Source organism: Lasioglossum baleicum, chromosome 11, assembly GCF_051020765.1.
Source record: "Lasioglossum baleicum chromosome 11, iyLasBale1, whole genome shotgun sequence".
In the NCBI taxonomy this organism is placed as follows: Eukaryota; Metazoa; Arthropoda; class Insecta; order Hymenoptera; family Halictidae; genus Lasioglossum; species Lasioglossum baleicum.
In genome coordinates this window covers 17,528,555-17,541,323 of record NC_134939.1, presented here as the reverse complement: position 1 = coordinate 17,541,323, position 12,769 = coordinate 17,528,555, and the positions used below count along the sequence as shown (strand labels likewise).

Genomic DNA, 12,769 nt, shown 5'->3' with positions numbered 1-12,769 from the left:
ACTTACACGACGTCTCGTCCGTGTCTGTACTAGTGGAGCGCATCAGTGTGCATCGTATTCTAAAATCGAGAGTACGTACCTGCAACAATCGAAACAGAAAAAAAATATGTTAATTCAATGATTTTTTAGAAATTTTTAACTCTGCACACGGAGAGTTATATTTGACATTGGGGTTTGCTACGAAATTTTTCACGAGCTTTCAGAAGGTCTAGGTTAGGTTGCTAACCTGGAGGTCCCTTTAGAGGAGACGGTCGAGTGCGAAGGGTTAAATATTAAAATTCAATTCGCTCGTTTAATATTATATTTAAAGAACGAAACGTTAATGTTCCGAGGTTCCAGGTCGTGGAATTTTTCCGTGGACCTACCGGAGAGTGCGGTTTAGCCCGACAACAGGTCCTCGGCTAAAAAAGCTGTTCAGCTTAAGTGTATTTAAGAGGCAATACGTGTTCGGAGAAAACTTGAAAATTCCCTTGGCCGGGGATCGATGACTCCACCCCTCCGCCTGTCACCATCAATCTTTAGGGTTGGCGAACAGTCTGCCGGAGAGACTTGCTTGCCATCCCCGGTAGAGCTGTTCAAGGTTCCCCGAACTCGCAAAGTGTCCGGTTTGAACGCGTGAGTCATACAGGAGAGTCAACGCGACACGTCTCATTGTCAGATTAAAACACAACCCCCAACCCGCGTTAATTCGTGTCTGGCTACGCTCCGGCATCCACCCCTGGCTCGCTACACGAGTCTGTTGCATTTTGCGCACACAACAAAACCGCACACTGCCACGCCGCGCCACCCCCCTGACGAGAGAAAAAAGATCCAGACGAACAACCGTCTTCCCACGGGACCACGGGGGAACGAAAAAAAGGGGTGACCTTTTCATTTCGCCGCAGAAGATTCCGCCGGAATCAGACGGAGCGCGTTAAATATTCAACAAGATGGCGGGAAAAGTAAGTTGGCGACGATCTGCCCGCGTTACACCGTGATTCTCCGCAAACTTCTGCGATCCCGACTACATTTTTCAAGCCTCTCTGCAACCGCCACCTTGTGCCGCGTCGTTCAGTATTAATACAATTATATTTTTGTAGTTTAGAAGCGAAATGAAAATTGCTTAGAGTTGGGGGAACATTTTTCTGCAAAAATGTCGATGAACGATAACTTTTTAAATAAAGGACTATACGATTTGAACTTTTTCTGGGAAGCCAGAGCAATTAGTTGCTCGAAAACTTGCAATTGGTCGGAAAACACTAAAAGTTACATTTCACAATTTTTTTATGTGGACCTATGTTGAAAATTTGAAGAATACGTTTTGTAGATCTGAAAAAGACCTTGTCTAACTTTTCAAACAAGTTCAAGTTGTATGGTGCAATATTAAAAAAGTTATCGTCTTCCAAAGTGTCAGAATTTTAGTCGGAGTCACTGTATCCCCCCGAATTCTAGGGCATCGTGAATTTCGGAGTAAGTCGGTAGGATGAGCGGGTCGAATCGCTATGGCGGTGCAGGCTGGGCAGTGTTTATGCGTAAGGCCTGCATCCGTTCTAACAAGCAAAGGTCAGCCGAAATCATGCGAAACCCCGGAGTAATTGCGCTGGAATGCCAGGCCCGTCCGGTGCTCTATCCGCGCAATTTACCGCGAGCTAATGATTCCTTTTAGGCCTGTAATTATTGGGTCCGCGTGAGTCACCATGAGCGTGGCGGCACACGGATTAGATTGTTACGCGAATCGATTAGACGATCTGTTCTGTCTCGATGGGGGAAGAGAGGGAGAGGGAGAGAGAGAGATAGAGAGAGAAAGAGAGAGGTGAGGTGAGGTGAGGTTCCAGGACAATCATGATAATTCGCCGAGGTGTATCCATCATTCTACCTGCGCTCTCCGGTAATGACCTTCGCCGCGGGCTCCCCGAGTCATTCGTGGGAGGGTCGATTCTTTCAAAGAGGTATCCGATCCACGACCATGAGAAAATAACGCTTGGATCCTCTAAATACTCCGCGAACAATCGAGCTTTCGAATAACACGGCTCGTGACTCATTCAACACCCAGCTTGAGCCCGAGGTGTCCCGAAACAATCATCGTCACTTCCGGTTATGAAAATCCCATCGAAAACTGAGAAAACCGTCTTTTGTTTGCCTCTGGACTGTCTATCGGGTGATTCACGGTCATGGTTGTCGGCTAAAATGATTTACCGTGGTCTTTGATGATCATCTTGAGGGTTTTGGTGAGTCATGCGATGATTGACTCATTTTCCTCCGAATTCTCAACAATTTTACGGAAAATTCAACAGGTTATGGTTTAAAATTAGATTAGGAAGACGAAGGAAGGCTTGCCACGTCATCCACGTTTTTACATGAATATATTCATTATACATATACTAGTGATGGAAAAAAAATACATTTACAAGAAAAGGAATATCCAGGATCTTGAAAGCTCAGGAAATAATTACTTTGAGAAAATGCAAGACGGTGAAGCAGCACTCTGCAATTTTCATTCCTGAATTTTCATTGAATTCTGCCGGAAGAAAAGGACCTTAAAAATCAAGTTTTCCATCATTCGATTCAGATCGAAATGGAATGATGTCGGAATTGCATCGGGCGCATCGAGATAGCTTAGATGCAATATCGACCGAGTAGGAATGCCATGAAGATGAGGAAATGCAAAAAAGTAGATCTCGAGAGGAGCAGAGATTGCAGGGCGCAGCTAGGCCCCCCGAAAACCTAATTAACCGTGCAAGTAATTTTGATTTACGTGCGCTCGACCGCAACAACTGCGCGCGGTATCCTTTATTCCCGGTGTTGCTTGGCCACAAACCACTTTAAGGGGGATAAGTTATGTACGTGCTCGCGGTCACCTGCTACATCGAGGCCCTCGAGATGCTTTCGGAGCTCGTTGTTTTCGCGTGCAGGTGCATTGTGCGCGCCCGTTGCATCGCCGCACAGCTCTGCACCGCTCTGCACCGCTCTGCACCGCTCTGCACCGCTCTGCACCGCTCTGCACCGCTCTGCAGCACGCGGGGAGGATCTCGAGAGATGATTCGCGAGCGTGAGACAAGGAGAGCCCGAAAACCGGCCCCGGGAGACAAAGGAGAGCTGAAGAGCACCGAACACCCTCGACGATCGTCGGCCGAGGTCGAGTCGATCTACACAAGGTGCCTTCGCCTTCACCCACGTATAATCGCACTCCGACCTTTCTTCCATCAACAGTTTTTGCTCCACGCTCGATCGTTCCAGGCTCGAGTGGCAAACAGACTTTCGATCGAACTCGAAATTGTCCGACGATTTTCCAAACGATTTTTCCATCCCACGCAAGTGCTGAGAACGATGGTCGGATAGAACTTCGTTGCATCGTTGAGTTTATTCAGAAACCTTAACGTACCCACTTGCAATTTCTTTCTAAAACTACTTTAACAGTTTTCTTGATAAATAGCACAATTATTGTAGACTTTTACGTTCTTGGATGATCAGAGAATTAAATTGCGACGGGATTGAATATTGCAGAAAAGATTGGTCGTTAACATGAGGGTTAAAAAGAATTTGAACAGCGAGAAGGAGTTCATTTACAATTTTCCACAGAATGTCTCTTGAGATTAAGATAATGAAATAAATAGCGGTGGTGATTAATCTTCATAAGATTTCAATCATAACTAATGATAAAAATGCTGGAGGATTGTTTTCACTGGGATGAATTACACAGTCGTCTCTGATGAATATTTCTGTTCGTTCTATTAAAATAAAACAGAAGAACCCCTTACGGTTTCCAGCGAGTTCGCGCCTCCCTTTCCTGTTGAGAACGCGTAATCACCAGGGGCGAACCCGGGATCATTTCTTCCTAACGAAAATATCTGGCCAAGACAGTGATCCTCTAACGTCAAGCTTTTAAAGTCTGGTTATAGCAGCGGAGGATTAATGGAAATGCACGTCCGGGGCCCAAGCCGAGGCGCGATAGATGTATGAGAAAGACCCGGGGGCTCGGCCGGGATTGATAAAGGCAGCTTTTAACCCTTAACTGGTATTCCGGTTAGCTCGTAACGATGATATATGACGTGGCAGGATCACGGCTGACCTTGATGGCCGCTGGAACGAGGATAAATGGGACGATAGCTTTCGTTGCATCGGCATTCTCTTGCATTAAATATCGATCGAACTGTCCGCTCGAGCTGTCTCTTAACTTTCGGCCTTGTCCACGCCCGATCGCCATCCGAACTCGAAACTCGTAGCTCAACACACGCTCGCCAACTTCCGTCTCATCTGATCCAGATTCGCAAAAATCACCGCGAGCAGAAATCAATTTGTTTCTTCCAGCCACCGAAAGTTTCCTTAACCTCTTATCATTCCTGTTCGAGTATGCACCGAAATGCACGAGCAGGAAGGGTCATTCGACCTGCATTTCACTGCACACCGAGTGCTGCCACTTTTCCGCGCTAAAGGGCCTAAGGAGGAATAGGGCAAATATTCCAGTTCAGTTAGTCCGAGCCCTCCAATCTTTAATTAACATTGAAAGATTCCATTATATTTAGTAATAATAATATACACTTTATTTCAGCCTCACGGCTAAGAAATTGGACTTGTTTTACGTAAATCTAACCATTCGCTCATTTGCTCGCTCATCACTCTCCTTCCCATTGTTTGGAATAAACATTTATTATTGAAAAACATACTCAATCTCCCAACCCATAATCCCAACAATTTCTATTAAATAGTGAAGTGAGAAAATGGAAAGAAAAGAAGAAGAATTCGAGCAGCGCAGTTGAGGACGATCCTCCTCCTCCTCCAGGACGCGCGATGCACGATCCCAGCGCAGCGCGAGGATCACGATCAAGTAATTGACGATAGAGGGGAAACAAGCACAGGTAGATACGTGGACGCGTATTCAACAGGTGCCGCGGTAAGAACGAACGGTGATTCTTTTCTTTTTATCATTTCCGTCCCTTTCTTACCGACGCCCACGACTTATGAGCTCTCTTTAACTTTTTACCTCGGAGGGAGTGAAACAGCGCGCTCGCGGCTCCCAGCAAGAAATTATGAGACTTTGTTTGACAAATATGGGGGCGGATCGGATATGAATGAGATTTCACTGGCTGGAACTCCTGACATAGGGGAACTGACGAATGTTTGTTTGATACGTTTAACATATGTATATCTTTTCGTTCTGCGTATCGTGCTCAGCGAAGTTTTACAATTAATCCGCGGGAATATCGTTCTGGGAAACTTTAATACTGTTCTCTGAAAACTTTGACTTCGCGAAGACAACTTCTCTGTTGGTTCACATTTGTCCCGTGCTTAAATTTTCCTTTTGATTCACTCGGTTCGACAAACTGTACTTTATTCAGTTTCACGAAGGTACAAGATTTGTTAGAATTTTTGTGAAAGTAGGAATTAGTCTGGAACTTCTTTTTTCCATTGCAAACATCACAAATAGAGGAGACAATTAGGTGGACCACATGCTGTGTAAATTGCATTACGATTGAAACGTTATAGTCGAAAGGAGGTCAGCAAGAAAAATGGTTGTTTTGATCATCCGTCTGTCCGAAGATTATCCGAAAATAGAGTGGAGAACGTTCGGAGTGGTCGAAAGCGCGGCGAGTGCTTAACCACAACGACATCCCATCAAGCCCTGTTTGAAGAGTCGACGAATAAAGTAATCGCAAGTCTGAGAGCCAGCAATACCTCTTGTTTTGAAAGTGTCACGGCGTTGTTTGCCTTCTCTCTCGTCCCCTCGGCTGCGCCAGGACTTCGTCTAGCTGCGCGGGTATACAGAGGGTGATCCCCGCGGACAATAAGAAACAAGATACAATTAAATATTTGAGTGCTCCCCCTACTACCCCTAAATCTTCTTTCGTACCGGTCGAAAGGAATGATCTCCCGCGAGAGTAAACCTTCTACGTGTCGACCCGACGCTTTCACTCCTAGCAGAATGTTTCTCGTTAGTCGTGAATTCTACACTGTGCACATAATTATGAAAATGGTCCAAGTAAAAATGAAAAAAGAATCAGTTTATAAGTTATTTCACATGACATTATTTTATACTATCATAAATGAATTCAATGTAAGTTTTAGCGTTAATGTCCTTTTCCTTTGAATATCTGGAAACAAGAAATATGTGAGTCGGACCATTTTTTGTAATTATGGGCACAATTGTCCAATTGATCATTCCAGCACAGACTATACTCACGAAAATCTTCCCTCTCTCTCTCAGATTAAATGAAAATTTTACCAGATGATTAGAGTGTCAGAGAATCGACAGATTCATGTTGGAACTTTGGATTAAGAAGCAGATGAGCTCCCGATTGAAATTCGAGTCCGGTCTCTTGCTTGCATCTCGTCGTCGTGGTCACGACGGTTCAACGTTCCTCTAATGGGTATACTAATCGACGTTAATTCGACGACAAGCCGCACGGAAAGCACGTAACTGTTTAAACGAGGCTTATTGACAAGTAACGTACGCGAGCGAACGATCCCGCAGCTCGACCGAGTTGACAGGAAGACTTCTAGCGCGTAGCCCGATCTGTCATGCGAGGTGTTCCGAAACTATAATTACTTAATAGAACTTGTCGACCTCGTGCCCGGACCCTGAAGACTGGCGAAAGCACCACTTTCATCAAAACGTTACCACCGAGAACACACTCGGGCCTTTTCGGGGAACACTGTAACTTGTTCTACCTAATCCGATTAAATCTGGAGCAACATCAAGGTTAGATCATTCATTGAAAATTGGGTCGAGAGTGAAAAATCTGATTATTTTACATTATACTAATGAGAACGGTAAATATAGACATTCTGAACAACTTTTTCTTATACACATATTAGCAAAAAACTTGAAAAAATACATGAAATTAAATGTAATTTTTGTTGAACTTTTCGAGAAGCTATGACTTGGCCGATTTGGAGTTGGTTGGGTTTAGGTTGGTGAGGAAATTTAACCGGAATTTCCGGGTACTCGGTCACCCCTAATACTTACCATGAGAAGTCATGACAAAAGTCTGGCGTTTCAGATACATATGTACCTACGAGGTATCCGGAGTCGAAGCAGTTTCGCAAGAGCGCGTCGATCGGGCCCAAGGGGTTAGGTAAACAAAGAGTGCTGGAGTACCCGAAAAATATGAAAGAGTATTTAGGTCAGGAGCATTTAGAAGCGAGCTCGAGCTTAGCGCGGTCGGGTGGATGACAACAATGCGTGCGATCTGTAGGAAAAGACAGAAATCCGTTTAGCGACGGTAGCCCGAGTGTCCTCTCGAGTAATAAAGCATCGGTCGGTGTGGCGCGGCGCGGCGCGGCGTTGCCCGGGAGGCATCGTTTCATCTGTATCCGGTTTATAGGCGGCCTGATGGATTTAAAAGTGCCATTTTCATCCTCGGCGGGCCTCTTCAAACCGCGTGCCGCGTCGAACACACCGATCCACTCTGCCGGTAATCGGTTTTGCGAGAGGCATTGCGTAGCATCTGCTTGCGAGATTAGCCTAGGCCGCGCCGATCGGAGCACTCCGATTCCTGAAAAATTTATGAATCCTCCGAGCCGAGGAAAAGAGAGACGCGGACCCCTCTCGATCGATATAGCTGTGCCCGTACTATACATATATCATAGTATACGGCATACGGGAAAACGTGAATAGCAACCGGGAAATCGCGTGCAACCGCGTGCAACGTTACGACAATCGAGTTACACGCGTTTAATTGGCCGCTCACAATCCAGACAGAGATGACTGCTCCTCGGATACGCGGCCACGCAACTTCCATCGGAGCCCCTCGTTATGAATTTATGTCAGTGGAGCGACGCGAACGGAATACGCGGAATTATACGCGAGGATCAGCCCACGCTGCGCGGTGACGAGGCGACGGAAATCGCGCGGAATTGCCGACGGGTCTGATAAAGATCGGCGCTCTGCGATCGAGCCGATCAAATTATCTCTCGGCGGATTATCCGAGTATATACCGGGGTGGACGAGGATTTTTTAACAAGAATATTTTCTTCGATACGTTTTGTATTTTAGTTGAAATTAACAGTTATTTTTTAATGCTTCGTTACTCAAATTGATGAGTTAACATTTACATCTTAGGTCTTTCGGTTAGTCACGAAGTTTCGGGCAAATTTACCCACGAATAACAGAACGAGGGACGGATGAGAGTTAAATTAATTTCATACGCGTCCTTATTACGTAGAATGGGAAGAAAATTGGTGGTCATTTCTGGTTGTTCGTTCGAACGCGAACGGGGTTAAGGGGAGGAGTTTTTCCGGGAGGATTCTGAAGAGGAATAATTTGAGATGGTGTTCCGTGGACGGCTGAGAGCGGCCTGCGGGCCCACCCACGCGCGTTTCGAAGCGCTTAGCTGCACGTTCCGAGCATTTGACTCTCATCAAGATTCCCCGTGCCAGGAAGTTGGTGCGCGGCGCTAATTACTCCGACGATTCCGGCCTGGTTAAGAAAAATAGTTGGAGAGGACCGGGAGAAGAAGAGCGTTCCATCGCGCCGTTTCGTGCAACAACTGTCTTTTCCTTCGACAAGACGGAGTAAAAGGGTCGAGAAGGGAGAAAGAGGGACGAAATGAGCGAGAAAAGGCAACCACCTCGAGGACAGGGCGAAGTCGTTTTCTTTCTCTTTATTTCTCTTTTTCTTTCTTTCTCTCTCTCTCTCTCTCTCTCTCTCTCTCTCTCTCTCTCCCTTCCTACTGTTCGTTTCGTACGATTTTCCGAGTCGCGGGACACGCTCGGCCGACGCACGCCACTCCCGAAATAAAAGAAGCTACAACAACCCTTTTACGCACGGTCGATATTCTGCTCGACGTGGCGCGGCGCGGCTTGGCGACGCCAGAGGAGAGACAGAGAGAGAGAGAGAGAAAAAACCCCTCTATACTTCTTTCATCCCGTTCTTTCACGATGAACGGGAACGAAAATCGTCGAACGGCCCATTTGCAGAGCTGTTTCCGTAAATAGCTAATGGTTCGAGTGCTTGAACGCGGTGTCGTGTTTCTTCGGGGGCCGAGAGACCTAAACCAACAGATCCAGACCTTTCCTCTATGCTTTTCCTATAATTTGTCTGGCCCGATTCCTCCTACGCACACGTGACTGCTATTTCCACGCTCCTCCAATCGTTACGCATTCCTGGATTCCTCGTTTTATTCAAATATTACCGATTCCTGTGTAAACTTTCTGTTCCTCTCCAAATGGACACTTGGATCTGCGACAGGAACTATTCCGAAGAGTTTCTTACTACTTAGACAGCGGATTTTATGCATTTACGACAAAAATGGAGTCGGTGTTTTTTAAAACAGATAATTAAAGACGGACATATATTTCTATTTGATTCTCCAGTTGGTTGCAAGACAGGTAGAAAATTCTAAACGTATGCATATAAAATATGCAAGTGGAGCCTCGTTAATTATGCGTAGACTCGGAGAAACGGAGCTCGGGAAGCCGAAGCAACAATATTTTTGCTAAACTAAAAACAGCTGTCCTATTAGTCATTTCGGAGGAAAGTGAATAATTTCTTACGGATATATTTGTAGCATTTTGTAATTAGTGAGTTCGGGAAGCGTCAGATTAGTCCTTCCACAGTTGATCGTCCATCATCCCCTGACGTCGGGACGCCATCGAGTCTGTACACGGAACACTATCCCACGGAAAAGGGCCTAGTAAAAAGTTACCGGATGACAGAATCATTTGGAAAGGGAGTCCCTCGAATAGGTGAGAATATCCATGCACAGGTCACCAGTTATCGATTGGTGCATTGTGCCCTGTCCAGAACACGATGTCCCAATTTCCAAGTACAAAAGAGGGGATGCACATGTCGTGGCACCAGCTTCGTGTTCGCTGATCCGAGCTTCGAAGCAAAATGAAAGAGGGAGAGAGAGAGGATCCGGGCGCGCAAATATCAGCGCAACAGATGATGTTCTCCTTTAGGAAAATAATACGTCCCGTTTTGGACATCGCGATCGCCGATCTCTCTTTGATCTCGGTCGGGGAGGCACCTGGCAACGAAAGTCTGTCATTCGTAATAATAACTCGAGAGTTCACTGTTCGCCCGGGGAAGCCTCTTTTGGGGGTCGTAGCTTATCTCCGGTCGCATCTTATTGCGAGGAATCGTACATTGTTTCGCGTTCTCTCCTTTCATGCTTCTTCTATCCCGGCAACGTATCTCCTCCTCCCCTACGTTCCCCGTACAATTCTCTTTCTCTTTCTAGATGTACTCTCCGAACATCTGTCGGGGTTCCAGTAACTTCGTCCGGTTCGACGGAGGACTGCTTTCATTGTCGTTCGAATCTTGCGACAAGCTCGATGTCCGTTTACAGGTACTTTTAGCGGAAGCGCCGAACTTTGGGATCGTCGCACAGTGGTCGAAACGAGCTCGCTTGCTGGACAGTACTATTTTAGGATTATTTCAACCCTTTGCACTCGGAGTTATTTATATTTTGTACTTGATTCGATACCAACATGCTTAATAATCTCAACAATATTTTGAATAATCGTATAGCAATCTTTAGTGGTGACTCCGAGTTGCCGCTCGAGTGCTATGGATTAAAGAAATTAGAAATTTTCAAAATTGTTTGCACAGATTTATGGGCCCAAAAATACGATGTAACTCTTACGATGTAATTTGGCTTACGTAGAAGAGAATTGGTACTTTTTTTGGGTTTTGTCCAGCTAGCGGTCTCGTTTGCCACGAATCTCGGAACAGGGCAGGATCAGGAAAATGCGTGTGCGAATAATCAAGAGTTCGTATCTCGAACATTCTTCGCCACCTCTTTGTTCGAACGCCCGCTAGCCTCTCGAGTCTTAATTTTTCTTATTTCGCGGCCCTCGTCCGAGACGCCGCGCCGCGCCGCGCCGGCTCGTCAACCGTCCTTTCTTCTTCGAGCGGCCTCTCTAATTGGACGTTTAATTACCGTAATCAAAGCGAGCCCCGCAATTCGTCACATTTCGCGGGCAAATAATTCGCAGTGAAACGCGGGACTGCTAGCGGGATAGAGACAAGAGTGAAAAGTGAGAGAATGAGAGAGAGAGAGAGAGGGGGGGGGGAGAGAGAGAGAGGAGACGAAAACGCGGCAGCCATTTGCATAAGCGGTGTCCCTGTGCCGGGCACACGCAACGATCGATGCTCCAGGGTCCGTTCTGCATTTTTGCATTTTCATTCGGTGCTGAATGCCTCGTGGGATTTGCTCCCGTTCTATGAGTCCGTTCCGCACAGAAATTTCGAATTCCACGGGAAAATGCCCTTAACTGATCGCGATCCCGATTCCGCGGCACTCGGAAAAGTAACTTCGACTTCACGGACGATAATTGAACGAATTTCAGCTACTCGATCAACCCGGCCGACCAGTTTCCACGATGAGAAAACTTCAAGATATCTGAACCATATTCGCTTGCTTTTGTTCACCCATCGAAAGACTTGGAGCGGTCGATTAATGCGCGGATAAATTGTTCAGAGAGACGTCCATTCAATTTCGCTAATATCCTTCGACCGCTGCGAACGGTAAAAATAATTTTCACCGTTGAAAAAAAGAAGCGAGAGATATTTTTCCGGATTTTTCCGGCGTTCCGAGTACGAATCCCACGAGCAACTTATTACTAGACCGCGTGGATTTTCATGCAAGATGAATATTTTCAATAATTTTAGTAACTCGATTCTCTCTCTTTTAATCCTCCTACTGTTTCAAATTAGCAGCTCCACTCGTTTCTCTCGTAAATTCATGGAATCCGCGGTCTATTTATTACAGTCCAAGGAACTATTTAAATGTAAATCACAGATCTGATCGTTATTAACCGTAAAAATCCGCGATGTATATTCAGCCGGTTCTTCCAACGGTAACAAGTTGCTCGTGAAGATTTACGGAAGCGCGTCGGACCGAATTCGCCAGCGTTTTATTATCCTCCATAGAAATTAGCAAGTTTTGTTACGCGTCAAACGTAATCAACACGGTTCTTTCTCAACGACGAGACGGTAAGTATATACATATATATATATATATATATATATCTCGAAGTCTGCGCAACGCTAAAAGGGAAAAATATCTGAGCTCGTGAGAACGGAGAGGCGTTCGCCCCCGCCTCGTCCTTCTTCATTTGTACCTTTTCACCGAACAAGGAGCCTTATAAATCCCGTCCCTCTTGCACCGAGACCCGGTGTTACGATATTTCCCCGTAACCAAACACGAAGCTCCCAAACAAGAAGAAAATCACGGCGAGAGTTAGTGAACGAGAGTGAACGTGGCGGAACAAGGCCGAAAAGAGGTTCACCGAACACGAGACGCTTCGTTTCCTGTCGCGGCAGCTTTATTTCATTAAAAAGTCGTCAATAATGCGACACTGTTGATGCATGTGGGTGTCCACGATGATGCCAGCGCTGGAGACTGAAGTTAGTTGCACCAGCAATCTCAAGAAACTGTCCAATCAATATGATAATGAAGAAGAATGTAATCTAAAAGAGTGTTCTCTTTGATAGCATTGAGTTTGCCGTGAGAATATTCGTGAAATAGTTGAAGATTATTTTTCTTTGTTACACACTTCGGTTCGTGTTCGAATGATTGTATCATTAAAACAGACAGCGGATCTTTATGCGAAATATAAATTTTCTACCTGATTTGCAACCTACTAATTTTCGTTATAAATGCATAAAATTCGTTGTTTAGTTATTAAACATAATAGACGATTAAAAGAGAGAATTGTAAAGGCCCACATATGTGTACAGTGTACAGGATAAATTGTTGTGGCTAGCACACGTGGAAAATTGTAACGAAAATGGAATGATCGACAGGCGAGCATCAAGCATGAACATTAAAAGCCCCGGTAGTAT

The 12,769-nt window shown here is 45.5% G+C and overlaps 1 protein-coding gene across 21 annotated transcripts in view; it reads right to left on the bottom strand.

Moving 5' to 3' along the window:
• Ten-m (teneurin transmembrane protein Ten-m) overlaps window positions 1-12,769 on the bottom strand; it is a 534,210-nt gene that overhangs the window by 81,025 nt on the left and 440,416 nt on the right. For 5 of the 21 annotated variants that reach the window (XM_076433917.1, XM_076433919.1, XM_076433924.1 and 2 more), the window contains one exon: window positions 7-79. The exons of the other annotated variants lie outside the window; for them this stretch is intronic. In XM_076433917.1, coding sequence (XP_076290032.1) covers window positions 7-43 — 37 coding nt within the window. In that variant the 5' untranslated portion in view covers window positions 44-79. The remainder of the gene's footprint in view (window positions 1-6; window positions 80-12,769) is intronic. 21 annotated transcript variants of the gene reach the window in all.